Raw genomic sequence first — 19,145 nt, forward strand, 5'->3', positions numbered from 1 at the left:
TTGTATAGTTAGGACTGTAGCATATACCCACCTTTGAGTTGGCCAAAGGTTTGGCGAAGCTCAGATGGCTAGCATAGGTAATTATGCAGCAGTGTTTGGATGCCAGCAGAGAAGGTAGTGAACCCACATGTTACTTATTTAAGATTTTAAATTATGTCATTGGATCTCAACTAAAAAAGCTTTTAACATTTAAATCGCATTGAGAGTAAAAATGAAATCAAAAAACGAAATGGTTTCGGCCGTGAGTTGTCAGACAAAGGTAATCTTCCTGTCACTGAAATTATGATGATCGGTCTTGTCCCGAGGACGACAATTATTACACCTGTTAACCTTTGCCCAAATACTCGCTGATAAAGCTGCTTTTAAACGCGGGCAACTAATTAAGATCAGGCTGCCAACATTTTTTGCTCATTAAATTTTAATTTGTCTTGGCTGTAACTGTCCATCTTTCAGGAAGAAAAATCAGCTGACAGTCTGACATATTGATTGTATGCAAATACCTTTGAATAAGGAATATATAAATTGGATCACCGTCACCTATGAAGGTACAACTGCATAAAAAACTTGTGCATTAGCTGTACATATTATTCGAGATAGCACTGAAAGCATTGAAAATGACTTCAAAGACAAGTTCACAAGCTCTGCAGTGCCAACGGCAAATAACAACGCTGTACACGAAGTTGATGTAGTTTAATGCTCACGCCACTTGATAAATTGTCTTGCAAATCCTGGAATTGTAAAGGTTATACCCTCGAAAAACTTTGCCGCACCAACAAGCGTAAATGATCCGCAATTCGTGAAACAAGGGTTGCATGAGTTTTTTCAAATGTCACGCTGGGCGAAAAGTTTAACTGCGTGACTGCGACAGGCCAATTTAACAGCAATTTTCGCGCAGGTTATTTCCCTTGTTTAGAGATGAACGAAGTGATAAGGTTGAGAGGTTGTGTAAAAAGGGGAGCAGAATGTCGGATGTTCAGTCAGGTTTTGTGGCTGCTGTGGGAAGGGGAAACGCACGTTTAGTTGTGATGTCTCAATACTGAATGTGTTTGGAGCCAATACAATTTTCATCTGTGATTTTATTTGTCATTGACTTTTTTTTCTTTTGTGTGAAAATATCAACAGGTTATATAGGTTTCGAATGGCAAGATGATTTTATCATTAGAACAAATTATTTTTGTTGGACTGTTGTCGTCAGGTATTGCTGTTGCGATGACTACACCAAGCGTTATATCAACAAATGTATCAACGTCAAACCCAAATGAAGGTAAAACAACAGATTATGTTGAAGCGTACAACGATATTTTACAGGAAACAATTTATTTGCAGGTACAACAGAAAACTGCAAAATTGACAACAAAAATCCGTACCTTGGTAACTCGCTTAACACTGGTTGTTGCAACGAAACTTACGCGCACTACTTACGATATTGGGTCCTACATTCCATTTACTTTGTGGAATTTGTGGAAAAGCTAAAAGAAGGAAATTGTCCCCAGTTAAAAACGCTTTGCGATGAGAGGCTTTTTGACTTTACGAGTTACACGAAGCTCGTGTACGACAGGACGTGCAACCGCTCTTACTTCGAACAGCAATGCTTTGATCCGGTAAAAAAGATAATCGGAGGTGAATATAATAACTGGACCGAAGCCATGTTCGCTCTACGGCGAGCAAAGCCTTCCCAAACATCTTTACTCGACCCATGCGTGCAGGTTGCCCTTTTCGATGGTGCAAGTCTAGAAAGGACAAGACCTTTTGGATACTTCCACGAAATAAAGCGCCTCTTTATACCTTTTTGTGAGTTTTCCTGGTGTGGAATTGACGCTGAAAATCTTAACGATCTGGAAATTACGGCATGGCTTTGCGTTCCTTCTTGGTAAGACATTTCCCTTTATCTCAGAATATTGATTTTTTCCGAAACTCAAAAACTCTGTAAAATACATTATTTTCGGAACTTTCTTTAATCTTTTGAAAATCAATCAAATTGAACCAAATTTTTGCTGTAAAACTGTTTTGACGCAATTCTCTAACCATTAACTTTTACGTTACAGGTGCAGAACCGGGCTGATTGTCATTTCCGTTCTTTGCGCCCTCTTGGGTACAATTATATTACTTTCAAACGGCCTGGTGTTATTGACATTCCTAAGCACCAAAAAGCTCAGAAACAGCCAGGGAACATACAAGATAAGTTTGGCCATAGCCGATCTTCTCGTCGGAGCCGTAGTCGTTCCGACTTTTGCCTCCTCTCTCTTCAAACTTACATCGCAGAGGGAGCAGATGGGAGATCGTTATACGTCAAACATCACTGCGTCCAGCAACAATGAAACCAGATACGACGCAGTTCCTCATTTGCCTGGCAGCGCGTCGAACCACTTTGAACTCTGGTACCTGAACCTGGTCGGCTTTATGACCACGCTGTCGATAACCATATCCATTTACACTTTGATGATTGCCGGGGTCGACCGCCTGGCAGTCGTGCGCAGTCCCTTGCGTTACACCCGCGCCACAGCCAAGAAATGGGCAAAGCGGGCTTGTTTTGTCGTTTGGGTTGTTTCTCTTGTGTGTGCGTGCGTTCCAATGTTCGCGGAAACCCTTCGGTACAATTTGGTGGCATCCGTGTTAATAACTCCTACCGGAGTAACCGCTCTTTACTTATACGCGGTCGGTTTTGCCCTTCCACTTCTGGTGCTGTGGTCGGTTTCCATAGCGACGTGGATCATCACACTTCGCCACGGCAAGCAGAGGAAACGACTACAGGCGTCAACACGAAAAAATGCGAGAGCTTCTACTGAAGTGAGACTTGCAAGAACGCTTGTGATTATGGTGGGGGCTTTTACACTGAGCATGGTCCCTGTACTGGTGGCCATAATCTTGCCATTCTTCCTTCCTGAAGTTAGTTTCTCAACGCCACACACACTCGATCCGCATGTGGCGACGGCCTTTAGCACCTACGAATTTGTGACAGTAGTTATTCTCTCGTGTAACAGCCTATGGAACATCTTTATATACAACAGTAGGAACAAGGACTTCAGGAACGCGGTCGTAGCGACCCTGCGCAAATTTCGTGCACTTTGTGGTTTAAGGATGAGGTTGTTTTTTCAAAGAAGCGGCAGATCATTGGCTTCATTTACTACATCATCAAAGTCCACTGGATTGTCCACGGTGTCAAATGGTAGGTCTGTGTCAGACAGCCGACTTTAAGAATCACCGAAATCACGTGTGGAATTGAAAACACTGTGTGTTGATGTTTTATTTGAAAAATTATTGCGTATTATGTCAATTGATCCAATTCTTCACGGTTTTCACACAATTTGTAAATTAAAGGTTTTCAACTGCTAATTTAAAATGTTTGTTTGCTTGCTCAGTGGTGTGCATTATTGCCATTTAGACCCAGTTATACCGCAGTGGAACACTGAAAACACACAGTCATGCGAATCAGTCGTCACACGCAATTACTTTAAGGGGTCTCACTGTGCAAAAGTTTGGAGATGACCTACTTTAAAAGTGCAACAGAAAATTAGGCTATGCCATATCAATCAAAATTACTGTCATGGGCTCGATAAATAGCTAGCGGGAATGTGATAGTTGCCGTAATAACACCAAGGGCGCAGAATAGAAAAGTACACTTAGAAACTTAAGTGCCAGAAGTACAATTCTGATTAATTAGTATGTCTGGCAGCAAAAATAGCAGTATTTTAAACAGTTTGATTGGATCACAACATGCAAACCTCCCAGAGCTATTTAGAAACCGCGGCCTCGGAGTGAATAGATCTAATAGTTTAATTTCCCATTTGACCAATGAAGAGGTGGAGTTTATCAGGAGTTGGAGTCAGGTTTTGTATTTACCAGCAGCAAGACCTGTTTTGCAGGATAGGAGTCTTGAGTAGAAAAATTATTTTGCAAAGTGCAAAAACAGCTAGACAAAAAAAGTTGGTCAACCGAAGCAATTCACACCGATTGATGTGGAAAAGTAAACAAACCAAATTTTGCAAACCAGCAACGTGCAAGGGTGCAAGCAACTAAAGCTAAACTCCTACATCACTGGTGCAAGCAAGTCTTTAAAACCTCAAAACAATTATTCAGATTTCAGGATGATCAAACGTTTTGTCCATATGCTTACACCAGTTATCGTAGCACACAATCAAAGAAAAAGCCCCGATGAAGAATTTCAGGAAAAGAACACAATGGTTGGCCATCGTGAAAAGGTTGCAGAGGTACATGTCGTTAATGTCTGTTACCTTTCATTTATTTTAATGTTTTTGTTATGGTACAGACTGAATGTTTAACTGTGCATGAGAGATGCCAAAAGTTCATGGAACAAAAAATGCTGGAGGTTGGTGCTCCTGGAATGGTTGTGGCTGTGAGTCAGAATGGAAAACTGGTCTGGTGCAAGGGTTTGTACAAAGCTACTTGTTCTGTTAATTAGTTCAAAAAAGTACATGACATAAAACGTACAGAAATTAAAAATATTATTATTGTAAACTATCTTATTTAAAAATTTTCCATTGCTTTGCTAGGTTTCGGATTTTCGGATGTAGAGAACCATGTACCTTGTCATCCTGACACAGTAATGAGGGTTGGAAGCATCAGCAAATCCTTTACTGCCTCAGCCTTATGCAGGCTTCTGCAAAATGGTTTAATTGAACTTGACAAACGCATTCAAGACTATGTTCCAGAATTTCCAGAAAAAACATTTGGCGAAAAAAAGGTGCATCTTTTAGGTACTTGCTTTTTTATTTTTAAGTTTGTTGAATGTGAAGGATCGGTGTAAAGGTGATTGTATGAAAAAATATCCAACCTGTTTTGCAGGTTGAGATTACGTTGGAACACCTGCTTTCCCATTTGGGGGGCATTAGACATTATGAGAAAACTGCTGAAGCTGAGAAAATGATCAGTGAGCTCAAAAAAAAGGAGTATTACTCTCTAAAACAATATGACAAAGTCACAGATGCATTGGAGATGTTTAAAGATGATGATTTGGTTAAAGAACCAGGTATGACTTGTGGTGTAAACATTAAAATGCTAAAATGCTTACAATGGATATGGTGTAGGTAACTATTTCTATACAACCCACGGTTACACATTGATCAGCGCTGCTATGGAAAAGGCGTCCGGTAAAGATTTCCTCACTTTAATGCAGGATTATTTCAAGAAAATTGGAATGCGATCCACAGTTGCTGATGTCAATGACAAACTAATATATGGTAGATCTCGGTATGATACTGATTTGTCTTTCGTGGTATCATGTGAAAATTTTTATTTGTATGGACATACAACAGTATTTCTCTACCTCTGGACCGCTGCCAGTCTAAGTTAGGTTGTTTACCAATCCCTCAATAAATTTTTATTTCAGATTAAATGCAATTCTTCTGATTCAAAGTGAATAATTTTGCCTCATTAAATATTCTTGTATATCAATATGTATTTACCAGCATGTCAATTACCATGTGACTTTTTTATTCTACAAGAAAAGTACCTGACTTAACATCCACAGGTATTATGCCAGAAATACACATGGGCAACTACAAAATGTTCCTGAAGTAAATAATTCGTACAAATGGGCTGGTGGTGGTTTTTTATCCACTGTGAAAGATTTGGTTAAATTTGGTGATGCCATGATGTATAGTTATCAGGTATGTATTCCCAAAGCTGCAAATCTGTTGTTAACATAATATTTTCAAAATTCTGTTTTAAAGTGGTATATATGGTTTTTCCAGGCACCACCAAATTGCTGTCCTGGAATATTGCAGCAGAAAACAGTGAGAATTGTTCCTTTAAATGAGATATGTTTTTTGTTGGATATATTTGATATATTTAGGTGCAAAAAATGTGGCATTCTATTGCATGCCCAGAAAGAAAAAAGAACAGTGCTGCTGATGAAAACCTGCGTTATGGTCTGGGTTGGTTTGTTCATCCTCAGATGGTAAGTTTTCATGCACGTTGATCATACACAAGCAAAGCCATAAAAGTTCACATAATTAGGAAAACTTTGGCTGTTGCTGGAAGTGGAAATTCGAGGCGGAGCATACAGGTGGTTCCGTTGGTGCCTCCAGTGTCTTGTTTCTATTGCCCGATTTGCCGCATGGTGGTGCTTCAGACGCTCGGGAACAGAAATCAGGCGATAACGATTCAGATATTTACAATTCATGCGCCGTGAGAGGCGTGTCAGTAGCTATTATCACGAATATGGAAAATGTGGGTTTGAGCTCTCTCGCCCGTAGAATAGCATACGAGTTTCAGGGAATCGGATATAACACATGTTTATAGCACGTGAAAATCTGTCCATGTCTCACTGGACTATTCTCCGAAGACGAAGTGTTTCTTTCCAGTCGTTAATTGATACAATCATCGAAATTGTCTGCAAAATACATGAGTATGTGTTATGCCTTACAATATGCGATGTTATGTACGAGCAACCGATGCGAAGTAACGCTTTTTCGGCCTCCAAGGAGGTATTCCGATTTTTCTTTTTTTGTTTTTGTTCAGCGAAAACAGTTGACTAGCGAAAAAATAAATTTTAGAAGCGTATTCCCATAAATATTTTTAAGTTAGTCCATGCACCGCTCTGCAAAATGCCATATGGTCACAATCTTTTTCTCGCCGGCGGGGAAAAGCGCACATTTTATTCTGTCCTCACCATGTGTGACGAAACAAAGCAATCAGTGATACATAGGGGTACATTTGTACGTGCTGACGCTAGGGCGAATTTGATCCAGTTTTGTGAGCTTCAAACAGGTAGCTAAGGGATTTCTATTGTAAAGGCTGTATTCCACCGACCATTTCATGGGATCTCGAAAAAGATACTTGCACCGGAACATTTTTCTGTCAAAGTCTCTTTCAAGTAACAATTTTCTCCGTCATATGGCACTAGCCTATAGGAAATTGATTTTAGAATAAGAACTTTGGTTGGCATTTTCTTGAGGTTACTGTTGTGTCAATTTGTTCCAGTAATTTCACTCCGTGTACGTATGTAAGGGCTTCTCCATAAAGTAGGCACTCTTGCGGGTAGCAGTTTACCTGTTTTAAATATTGTGCTGTGCGTTCACGCCTATGTCCCACCAACCGCTGCTTAGGAATTAGCTGTTTGCCAGGCAACCAGAAGATAACCCCTGATGTTACGTTATAGTGCAATTGAGAGACAATGGAGTGGATTTACCAACCGTTGTAAATCGCCTCGCTCTTTTTGGTCACATACCAGCATAAGCAAAGGAAGGGCACAGCGTTGCGGCAGCAATGTGAATTCGCTAGCCTGTTTTTTTTTGTGGTAAACCAGCCGCTTTCTCCCAGTCTGTGGTTGCAAACAAAAGACGACACTGTGCACACCTACTCGCTTGTAAGACCGCAGCTCTTTCCACAGCGGAAAACCACGTTACGTTTACCATTCCTAGAATTGATGGCGACCATAAGGGACATGCTTGCTGGGTTGACGTTCAGTAAAATACCTTAAGCAGTGTTTCACATATGTTTCACCCTGCAGAAAATGTTTTTCAGACATTCATGGGAACTAAACACAGAATTGAAAGTGAAAATAATTTTTTACCGGAAATTTCTTGTCTTGTCAGAAAAAATAAACCATTGTGTTTTCGTATACCAAGAAAAGCTTCTTATATAAGTAAATAAATTTATTAAATTCAAGTTTCTCATTATAGCTATTTGGGACACACTGGCCGTTGAATTCATATCGGAACGGCGTACCGGCAATGAACACTACAGTTTCCCCAGAATTGAGGGACTTCTGCTATCGTGGCTTGCAATCACAAATAATCTTCAGTATCAAGGGCCAGAGACTTGTATGCGTTCGGACAAAAAAATATAGTAGCATAACCCAAAGCCAAACGACCTGTGAATTGAAATGGACCAACCCGCTCGGTAACTGCTGTGCTGTTTATCACACAGCAAGTTGAGGCAAATAATATCTGTATGTTACTCGACACCAACAAATGAGCTTTAAATCTCTCAATATTGCCCATTGAAGTCGAAACCTTTTAACAGTTACGTGAAACTGAAAAATATATCTGAATGCTACAAGGTCATTGTACGCTCCTAATGTTGGACATTTACCTGCAAAATTAGCCCACAGTCATCTACTTGATAAATCAAAACAGCTGGTAGGCGCGGCGGTAGAACCTTCAACCAGATAATAGGCACTATCACAGGCATTGTGAACGCCACTGTTGCACAGGCGGTAACTCGAATCAACGTCGCTCCGAACTCCGTGTCGGCTTGCACATCGTCCACACTGTCTTCACATGTTTCCGCAGGCAGCTCATCTCCCCGTTGGTTGTTCGGACGTTGTACTTCTGCGGAAGGTTTTTAGTAAAGTGAAAAAAGAATTTCATACAACGAATAAAAAACTATCGGTAATTTGTTCATTGATCAGTAAAAACCGTTCGCAGAAAGTACAATGTCCGAACAACCAACGAGGAAATGCCTTACAAATTGTATCACGATTATTGTTTACTATCATTAATGTTTTCAAAAGGTAATTAAAAGTTTTTATAATAAGCAACCGCGCAACACATATCCAATAAGCACTTTGGCTGTAGTAGGTTCGACGCTTGTGCTACAATCTTACCTCTCCTTGGCGTTGAAGCTCGCGCGCACAGAAATTTGACGCACAGGCACGCGTAAAGCGACAACATGTAGAAAGCGATCACGGAGTTTGCTGTGATCTTATAGAGATTCGGTAGCTGCCACTCAACCCAAGTAACATTGTAGGACGTGGAATACTCCAGTGATACGCAGCCTTGGGCGGTAACTTCGTACTGTGGTCCGTATCGCCATGTGGCCATTTCCATAGTGAGTCGAACCTTTAAAAAAGGTAAAAAGGTTTAGTGTTTATATAAATGTTACATATATATTGCAGATATAAAAAAGTAAGGATATGGTTAAAAATGCTTTAAAGGTCTGTGGCAGACATGTCCCGAATGCACCGCGTTCTTATCTAAACTTACCATGGAAGCAACTGTCATAAGGGCCAGTGCAGACCAACTCACTGTGCTCAACCAAGCAGGTTTCCAACCGAAGTCGAAGTACAAGTAGCGTTGCCGACGCCAAAATATCACATACACATACACCATTCTGCAAAAATAGAAAGTGTTGTATCGTGATGGTAAAAATTATTTAAACCTTACTAGGCATAATTCCATGCCTTATAACGTAGATCTTAACCACATCGTAAAAGGCCATCAAAATCACACGACAAAGCTTTATTGGCTGAAGCAGTAAGCAAAACTGCATCAATTAGAAGAAAACTCTATGTTGTAACACAAACATTTTTACTACTTACTCCACTCCAGAGAGAAGAATGATGAACTGAATTGTCAGATGGCAACCACGCATACTTTCCATATATCCGACCGCTAGGAGTAGGGGATAAGCCAAACATCGCATAAATATTCCCACAGAGAAGCTGGAACAGAGCAGATACTGGACGACCATGCTGCGCGCCAAAGCATGGCGTTCAGTCACTGAAATAGGAAGGCAAAATAACAACAACCTAGGTTTGTGACTTTTTTGTTGTTAAATGTATACAAATGTATACAAATAGGTAGACTATATACTTGGTTTCACATAATGGTTTGATTTATTTGTTTTCACGCTATAAAGTTCCTTGAATTTTCGTTACGCATGAAAATATTGACCAACAAGTGTTTGCAACTATATTTCAAAATGTTGAATAACAAAAACGGCTTTGAACCCGGGTTATTCGACTCAACCCCATAAACTGTTTCCTTACGAACACAAATGAACATGTTATACTTCAATGAGATGTAATCTATCTGCCGCAAGAATCCAAATAATACTTTCAAATTCGGTCCGGATTCGGCCGAATATTGACTAATTGTTTTCGAATCCGACCAAATGCAAATATTTTCCGTTTCACAAATCCCGAAGTTAAACGCACTTGTTTTGATGTATTTTTTTCTTGTGGATGGGGCAACCGGCTGTGCTTCGGTAACGCATTCAACTCTGTCCGACCTGTGAGTTGCAAAATATTCACATGTGTCAAATTTTGTGACAGACCCCTTCACGTTTGACCACTTACCCTGTACGCAAGACCATAAACCATCGTTTCAACCTTACTACAATGCAGCAGACCAGGTAAAATACAATGACTAATGCAGTTGCAGTTGTAGCATATGCCAACTTCCACAACGTTTCCATAGCAACCCTGATTTTTCTCCACGCTTTTGTCAAGTAAAAACCAAAATAATCGTGGACGTTAAAATTCTAACGCAATGCATCTGAATTTAACACCACTTTTCCCTTTTTCCTTTTTGTGTGCGTTTTTTTTTTTTTATAGGCCTAATTGAGGCAACCAGCAGTATATTATATAAGGCTTTAATGCGACTATTACCTTACACTGAAACTAATTGACCGGTTGGATCTATTTTTCAGTATAAAATGTATTTTTCTGCGTTACTACAGTGATTGTTGTGAGGTATCGGCATTCAACTCTGTAACTCTATAATAAATTCACAGGTTCACATTGCACAAGTTTACCAGTTCAACTGCTATGATACTTGTAGGATAGAGGTGGCACGACGTTATACAGCATGTAATAGGTTGGTGGCTGGAGGCAAGACATTTAAAGTTTATGGGCAATTTAATGCAAAGGAGAGATGCTAGGAACATTCGCAAGCTCGTTCTTTACAATTCTTTTACATACAAAGTCCCTTGCCATTGCAATAGTACCGTGTTTATACTCGTGTTACGAGGATGAAAATAAGTTGGTAGTTGAAGAACGTTGGACACTAGGGTCGCACTGGAACTGTGTTTGCAACAAATTATTGCATCTCTCATATAAAGTCTTGTCAGGGTATGGGGGGAATCGTTGTTGCTATAATGGTAATTGAGAAACGAGTTTTTTCAAGTCTGTATAGTCAATGCTGATATATTTCGGCAACTTTCAGCTGCCCGCTGCATGAAGTTAACCTCTAGCCATCACATAGTTAACATTCACAAAAAGCACAACTTTCAGCATGTTCGTCTGGGACAGTATTTCTGAAGTTCCATACAAAATATAAAGGCTTCCGCGAGAAAACTGCTGAATACGTCCGCTATGCTTTTGGGCAACAGGCCGCATAAAAAACAAAGCTAATAGTATAAAAAAAACTACGAGATAAGTGAGGTGAAAGACTGTTCGTGATTGACGTTTCAGTGGTTTTAGGTGTTCCAACACAACTTAAATACCCTTCCACGGGCAACAAAACCTGGGAGTTGTTGTATGGTGTAGTTTCGACTGCCCTGTTATTCAATAAAAAATACAGCAATATTGCGGCGCGACATTCATTTTGCCATTAACAAAAAACAGTTGGGCGCAGACATTTAAATCTTGCAAGTATGCATTTTTCGCAAATTGCGGAGTTCTTTTTCGAACTGTAGTATAGGCCAACTACGATTGAAAGACCTTCGTATATTTATCCTTACGGGTTTTCCCCCGTTGGAAAAAGTGGGCGTTCACTCGAAAACATGACGTCAAGTTACTAATCGACCGTGACCAACTAATCAGCTTTTTGACGTCGTTTCAAATGGCGCAGTGGTTGCGATTGTTTAACAAAACATTTGTGACATTGTTGTACCACCTGGGCTCTCTTGCTCATGTTGGCCTACTGTTTACGTTTCCAATCATAATGAACAGCATTTGCAATCATTGAATTAAGTCGTTGGACGCTGGATTGATTTGTGGCCATTACATGTCCATACGGAATTTGAACACCTCGATGACCAGTTACATTTACTTCGCTTGCTTTGCCGCACGTTTAGTTTTAAAAATGCAGTTCCTTTGTGCGTTGGCAACCGCTCTACGATATCAAGGTTTGCACTTTAAAAGAGTCATGACAGAAATTTAGCAATTTTTATGTTTTTTGTAGTTTAGGTTTAAAGAATGTACCTATGGGTATATATATCGGCACTAAGCAGATTATTTGTCTAACGAAACTCCAAGTTTCAACAATTAAAGTCGCAAAAAACTGTTGATGTAATTGAAAACTGGTTTGTGATAGTAATTACGCACCACGGTATAATTTTCCTACATAAAAAAATGAATGTAAATAGAGAAAGGGGTGGATTACTTGCTCGAAATGAACATTTTTCGTACCTTGACAAACCAATGTATTTGGAGTAATATTTCGTCTTTCAGCATCTATGACATCATAGAGAACAATGGTGGAGAGTGCTGCAATATGGGTGGCATTGGAATTAATGTGCTGGGCGTTCGGGACAATGTTTTACATAACGTCAATGGCGACAAAATATTGGAAATCTCTTGATATCAACGGTCAAATTTCTCTCCATTACAACTTGTTTGAAGTTTGTGCTGCTATTCCACAGCCGGACGAGGAAACTTGCCACGGTGGGTATTTTAGAGTTTGAATAATTCAACGTGGCATTAATTTCTCGTAAATTTAAAGGTAAAGTTTTGATAAACGATAAATCTGCCTCAAAAACAAATGACTATGTAAAAGTTCTGATAGTGTAACTATCTTGTCTGTATTTGGTGTTTTTTCTTTAATCTTGACTCTGTTCTGCATTTTACAACAGGACAGGCTTCTTTAAGGCAAATCGTTGGCAAATGGGTAAAAAAGTGCAGTCCAATGAGTGAATATGTTTTGAGGACTAACTATATCTTAGTATAAATGTTTTAGTGTGGAGTGGTGAAGGTGGAGGAACACCTATTCTTGCTACGAAAGTTTTAATGATTCTTGGCGTTACATTTGCGATATTGGGTGCAATTGTTGAAACTGTGTGCTTGCTGCGTCAAGCGTCTAAACTTCCAAGAATTTGTGCTGTCGTACTTGTGATACTTGGAGGTAATTAACAAGTAAAGCGTTAATTAAAAAACAGACATCACTTATCATTATTATTCTTCATCTAAATATTACGAAAATGGCGACTGGCCATATATCTAAAAAAGTTCTTTTTTTTAACAAGTTTTATTTGTAGTTTTGTTGTATTTAAATGCCCTTGAAGTGTACGAAATACTATCTTTGTTGGTACAGATAAGGTCGGCATCGTTTTAGACCAGTGGTTCCCAAAGTGGACGCCCCCTGGGGGCGTTTGCAATTGTACGGGGGGCGCTGGAGACCAAATGGGCGATTGGGGGGCGCTAGAAAATAAAAAAAACATCGTAACTGATTTTTTTTCGATAGTTTATTCCCTAGGTTACTTTATAATACTCAATTAGGTGGTACGCGTCGAAATTGTTTTACATCCAAGTGGTACGCAACCACAGAAACGTTGGGAATCACTGGCTCAGATGGGAAATTACTACTACACCGGGTCACAAAGTTTTTTCCAAACTTGATCCACGTCTGTGTAAAACAGAAATCTGTGTGAATTTTAGGGATTAGGTGTAAACAGGGCCACCACCTGTTATTTTTGTTGATAAATTTAACTTGAAATACTACACGAAATCGTAGCGTTCATATTCGCATAGATTTCTATGTCACATAGGCTTATATGTGGATCAAGTTTGAAAAAAACTTTCTGACCCGGTGTAAAAGTATCTTCCGCTCAGATGATTCAGTCCAATCTTTGTATAATTTATGTTACTTCAAAAAGGGCTTTTCTCGCATGCTGAACTAAAAGTTATTGATTCTGACGTCACAACGAATTTAATGTATGTCACAATGTGTCATCAACCAACGCTAAATAATCGCTATTCGAAAATGAGGATTTTCGGTGGTATGGTTTACTTGTTTTAACTAGACTTTGGTATTGAAATATTAGAAATCAGACGAAATTGGTGTCATTCCGCCAACCTTACCCATCGCATTAATTGCCGAGCAACAAATAAATTCGTTATGTTTTTTGTCTGTTCTGTTCGGCGTTGTTAAATGACCTAGGTGTTTTTGGGGGCGGTGCAGAAAAAAAGTTTGAGAAACACTGTTTTAGACGGTTATATACACGTCTAATGAAATGCTTTCAATGTGATAACTATTGCATTCTTTTTTCAGGCACTTTGGTGTTGATAGGTGGTTCGGTCTTCACCAACCTCACAAATGGATTCCATACCTTCGCGTATTCATTCTACCTTGCCTGGATATCAGGAATCTTTTATTTGATGGCGGGAACCTTTGTCTACCTAGCAGCCAGAAGCTCCTAAAACTCAGTTTGCACGATTCAAAATGTGAAAATATTGTACTTTAGTATGTGTGGTAAACTGGACATTACGTATATTTGGTTGTTGTTAAACTAAAAAGAAGTTTTACAAACAAATAATTGGCAAATCGTTGGGAATATTTGAATCGTATGTAAACTTATGCAATAAGAGTAGCATTTAGGTATTTAGTTATTGCACCTTGAAAATATACAAAACTGGGTATTTATTGTGAATAAACTCTAATATCAATCATGCAAGTATTTGCGAGAAAGTAAACTATATGATGGAGTATCTTTAACATCAAATCTCTGAAGTAAGTGACAAAATTTTCGACCATATCAAACTCCTTGCTCAAATCGCTGCTGGTAATATCTGTGGTTAAAACAATGGAAACCATAACGGAAAAATCTCGCCCAGAATTATTTCAGTGCTGGAGTTGTTCCAGCTTGGCTACGACGTCATTTTATCTGAGTGGTTCAGGGTGGTCAAAGTTTGGAATACTGTTTCAGCGCTGACATCCGCATACATAGAAATTAGGCTTGCTGAATTAACTGAAGAAGGTCAGATCAATCGAAGTCTCCCAAACAACATACGCTGCCCACCATCCCTGAAAAATTTCAAACTGTATTTAAAAACCTAAAATTTTGTTTCAAAGGGTAATGAATTAGGAACACACTGATATGTTCTGGGGGCCGCAAGATATCACGTCAAGGGCCACATGCGACCCGAGGGTCATCGTTAGGGCCACCCTGGCATCCGTGTACGTGTCTTGTAATGAAAAGTTTTCAACACAGTCGTAGGAGAAACTTGTAACGATGAAACCTCAGTTTTGATAGAAGGGTGGAAATGTTTAACTCACGCTACGTTGAACATCAAGACCGGGAAGGTTTACAGTGCTATTTTTGTGTTCTCATCTTTTGTTAAAAAACGACCATCACGGTTACTTTTGTTAAAGTCACGGTTACTGTCGACACACCCTTGGTTTTGTTCTCCCTTCCCAACGGTTTTCAGTAAATGTGCCAAAGCCTAATTTCTTGGACGTTATGGAATCATGTTTGAAATATTTGTAACTACAGTTTTGAAGGCGTATTTGGTCACGCTTTGCAGATAACTCAACGCATGGCATATATATATATATATATATATAACACACATCACGTTGCCACGTGCAAGTGAGGGCATGTTACTTAGCTACCAAACGTTACAAATTATCTTGACCTCGGTTTAGTTTATACATGGCAATTTTCTGGCAACCAAAAAGGGTTTGAAACCCCTTCGTTATTTTCTGCGTCGTTATACTGATATAATCGGTCGATATCCAAATAATATAATACAGTATATATATAACTGCTTGAGCAGATTCAAATCGTCGAGTTAACAAAAATGCAAAACTACTTGTAACGAACATTTCGTTAATGAATCATGCGCACGCCATAGGCGGTAAAACAGTTTTTCGTGCGTGGTTCTAGTAGAGAGAAAGGGTTTCCTTACGTGAAAGTGAAACACTGCTGCACATGACATATTATTATTCATGACTAGAAAAGTTCAACTTTTTATTATATGTTCAACACAAAAAATGATTCGTGGAATCGACATTTCTTTTTAAACATCCAACACTTCGTCATGGAGTCTGATTCACGTTTAAGATGATCTGCGTCTTTTCCTGTTACACCCCAACCTGAACTTTGCTTTGGTGTCAAGAGTTTTTGCCGTGGGCACAGCGTAAGTTCACTTGACTTGGGTTTTGTTGAAATTAAACACGTCAGTGAATTCAAAAGAGTTGGTTGACGCAACCAGTATCACGAGTTATGGAACCGCGTCATTCGCCCATATAAAGGTTATAATGTTGCCCCCGGCGAATCGCGCCGTGGTGCTGGTGCCAGTAAAAAGTGCCCTTTCGCGTCCAAACCAATGCGCTGAGTGGCGGCGTTTTCTGTTGCCTATCATGAAAGTTGTTTTGTTGACAGTTAGTCGCGTTTGCGCATGCTTATTGAATAGGTTGGTGGTGTGTCTGTCAAAGGTTCACTCGACCAGACAGTTTCGATTTTGGTGGTTTCCTTTATTGCTATAGTTTGTCACAAACGAATGTGATCAGTAGTAAATGTTTGCAGTCGCTTGTCACCAAATAACTTTCCAGCAGTTAGTTTTATATTTTGTTGTTCTGAAGGTTTTAAGTTTGCCTCAGAAAATACGAATACTTGCCACGAAAAATATTGTGTATAGAATGCTGCAAACTTAACAGCCCGCGTATAATGTGACCACCATCGTCATTTCCGGGGAAACTCTGTTCATTTAATGTGACAAACTTTGACAACGCGTCGCAATAAGTTTGGCTGTATTTAGCAGTTTCATTTAATTCAATAAGTTTCGTTTAATTAGCACAATATTACCTATAGATAGGCAAAGGAGAGGCGTTGCAGGTTCGCATCACATGTTTGTTAAACTTGGTTTTGTTGAAATTGCCGCAAGCGTGACTCGAGTAAACTTGAACATAACAACTGAAAAACGCAGTGAAAGAGAGGACTGTGAGAGAAATGAATTTTAGATCGGTTATGATTTGAATCGTTAACACGCCAGTAGTTGGAGTCCACTAACAAAACGTATTTTTTTTTAGGTATTGCTAACTTTGGTCATACGCAGTAAAACAAGAACACAGTATGGGTTCGGGAACGGCATTGGGAATTATCGGAGGCATTTGTTGGTGTCTTGGGACTGGAGCTTACGTAGCGTCCATGGTAACAGTACAGTGGAAATCAGTGGATCTGATTTCTGTTCATTACAACCTATTTCAGCGATGTGTTGGATCCTTCTGCACTGACATGAGTATGTATACTTAATTCACCTTGTATAGTCTACAGAAACTTTTTTAAAAGCGCATTTTAATATTCCATATATTTCAAAACCTATGTGGGAAATATAAACTGCCTGGCAGTGAATATATACTTAGCTACACAAACACTTTTCTTCCGGTTTAATTAAACCTTTCATCTTTCAAGCAGCCCAGCTGGTGTGAGCGGGCTATATAATACAACAGTACCGTGTCCCGCAATAATGGCGTACTCAAACGCTTAATTTCACTTTCTGAAAGCTCCTGTGGTTTTAGGCTGGAATCCGGATGATGTTGGGATAGCAATTTTTATCCCACGCATCCTTATGCTTGTCGGCGCTGCCATGGTTGTCGTGGGAACTCTAATCGGGATTGTGGGATTTCTCTGCAATGCAAAAAGATGTTCGTTGGCCTCTGAGGGGGCACTGATTATATGTGGAGGTACGTGGCCGGCCCTATAATTTATTGCTGTTTCGCTTTAGGGCTCGTGCTTATCACATTCAGTACGGTGAAACATTTGTGTTGTTCCCATCTTCAGGATATTGATATTGTGAAGAGTAGCGATGGAATTTGCAAAAAACATTAGGCGTAATCACTTGCCGAACTCGCCCTATGACCACAACAATTTCCACCTTGTTCTTTTGACCACATTTATGGAAACATGTATTTTCGTATTTCTTGTATTTCCATAAACGTGTGCATAACACGTTACTGGATATAAATATGCTCGTGTCTTTTTTAATTCGATACGTCATGTTATATTACAGGAATTGTGATTTGCGTGGCTTGTGCTGTTTTCACTGGACTTACAAACCACAAACTTGAATCATTCGACTACTCCTTTTACCTTGGATGGGTTTCTGGTGGCCTTTACCTACTATCTGGCTGTTTTATTTGCTGTTCGGCGCAACATACTTCGTAAACTGCCTGTTTTGCTTGCTTTAACATACAGTATGTGTAGACATGTGGTTGAAAAATGGTTGAACCATTTCGATGGAGCCGCCGTATACATAATTTGTTATTTTGCAATAATTAAGAAAAGTTAACGTTTACATACACGTGACATCTCAAACGATGCTGCCTGTTGTTAACAAAACGTTTATTTTAATAAAACTCCTTTAATTAAATCATTAACACTCGTGGACAAGTTCTAGGTACGGCTTTTCAAACGTACGTAATTGTTTCTGTATGCATTGTCGGAATTACTTGTTTGAATGCTTTTGTGACCTGCTGTGGCTGATAAAGTACAATGGCTCCATATATCTCTAACAACTGCTTCGTTGTGCTTGCTGGGCTAAATTTACAGATCTTGACCTTGCGCGAAGGAAGTGCAGCAAACAATTGATCATATACCCACCACTGGACATATGTCTGTTTCATAGATCTAGAATGGAATCGATTTTGTTTCCATGGCTTTTGCAAGCGGTCTTTAACTTAAATTTCCTCGTATCATTTTGTACTTCTGTCAACGTTGTTAGTTTATCAAATAACGATGTGCCTTTTTTGTATGTTAACTCTATGATTATAAAGCGCAATAAAACTGCAACAAAATGCAGGCTAAGTTTGTGACTCTAAAAGGTTAATGACCAGTACCGGTGTAGATATCTGGACAGGTCCTTACAGAAAAAAAATACTGCCCATAAATTGAGAATGCGTCAAATACACACAGAGTTACAAATAAGGGTTAATGTGCAACATCCGGCGGCCAATATTTTTTCGCATATTGCCTTTGCAAAGACTGGAGGCCTAATGCGGTACACAAAGTTATAACTTGGGTACAATTCAAATTCGTTAGTTTTTTACGCTGTTTTAATTTGCTACATTTTGAAAAAAATACCAACTGCGTTAAACGCTTTCATTTGCCGATATATCTGAAAAAACCTTACCGAACGGTTGGCGAAATTCTGATCAAAATTAAATCATTGCTAAGCTTGTTGCAATAATAAGACCCGTGCAGACACAACAGAACGCGGTTCTTTTCAAGTAAAATATATTACATTGGGAGTTGATTGTGGGTGAACATAATGACAAACATTTATGTAGATTATATGTTAACCAAAAAAATAGTCGAGAAACTTGTGGTGGAAAATTAACATATGATGAAAAAGGGTACATATTTTTACATTCAAAATATCGTCAAGTTATTTGAAGAAATAATCGTGACCAACGTTGCGAACGTGCCTATAATTCCTTGCAAAACGCGCCGATAATATTATT

The 19,145-nt window shown here is 39.2% G+C and overlaps 4 protein-coding genes across 4 annotated transcripts; 3 read left to right on the plus strand and 1 right to left on the minus strand.

The window, feature by feature from the left end:
- Positions 1–962: 962 nt before the first annotated feature.
- On the plus strand, positions 963–3,195 carry LOC145911971 (uncharacterized). The gene is made up of 4 exons (XM_082999400.1): positions 963–981; positions 1,196–1,264; positions 1,327–1,870; positions 2,046–3,195. Exons 1-4 carry the CDS (start codon positions 963–965, stop codon positions 3,193–3,195), a joined length of 1,782 nt encoding a protein of 593 aa, XP_082855526.1.
- Positions 3,196–3,979: 784 nt separating this feature from the next.
- On the plus strand, positions 3,980–6,487 carry LOC145911249 (serine beta-lactamase-like protein LACTB, mitochondrial). Its single transcript, XM_082998527.1, has 9 exons — positions 3,980–4,208; positions 4,268–4,388; positions 4,512–4,702; positions 4,804–4,987; positions 5,046–5,208; positions 5,489–5,627; positions 5,712–5,753; positions 5,813–5,917; positions 5,977–6,487. The coding sequence occupies exons 1-9, from the start codon at positions 4,086–4,088 to the stop codon at positions 6,259–6,261; spliced, it is 1,353 nt and encodes a 450-aa protein (XP_082854653.1). The 5' UTR covers positions 3,980–4,085; the 3' UTR covers positions 6,262–6,487.
- On the minus strand, positions 6,221–10,189 carry LOC145911250 (uncharacterized). Its single transcript, XM_082998528.1, has 7 exons — positions 10,043–10,189; positions 9,902–9,975; positions 9,284–9,464; positions 8,949–9,075; positions 8,570–8,804; positions 8,056–8,294; positions 6,221–6,352 (listed from the first exon to the last, which is right to left on the minus strand). Exons 1-7 carry the CDS (start codon positions 10,159–10,161, stop codon positions 6,284–6,286), a joined length of 1,044 nt encoding a protein of 347 aa, XP_082854654.1. The 5' UTR covers positions 10,162–10,189; the 3' UTR covers positions 6,221–6,283.
- Positions 10,190–16,043: 5,854 nt separating this feature from the next.
- LOC145911467 (lens fiber membrane intrinsic protein-like) lies at positions 16,044–18,476 on the plus strand. Its single transcript, XM_082998804.1, has 3 exons — positions 16,044–16,924; positions 17,205–17,369; positions 17,696–18,476. Exons 1-3 carry the CDS (start codon positions 16,759–16,761, stop codon positions 17,848–17,850), a joined length of 486 nt encoding a protein of 161 aa, XP_082854930.1. The 5' UTR covers positions 16,044–16,758; the 3' UTR covers positions 17,851–18,476.
- The last annotated feature ends 669 nt before the right edge of the window (positions 18,477–19,145 follow it).

The sequence above is a fragment of the Ascidia mentula genome, chromosome 8, assembly GCF_947561715.1.
Source record: "Ascidia mentula chromosome 8, kaAscMent1.1, whole genome shotgun sequence".
Taxonomy (NCBI): Eukaryota; Metazoa; Chordata; class Ascidiacea; order Phlebobranchia; family Ascidiidae; genus Ascidia; species Ascidia mentula.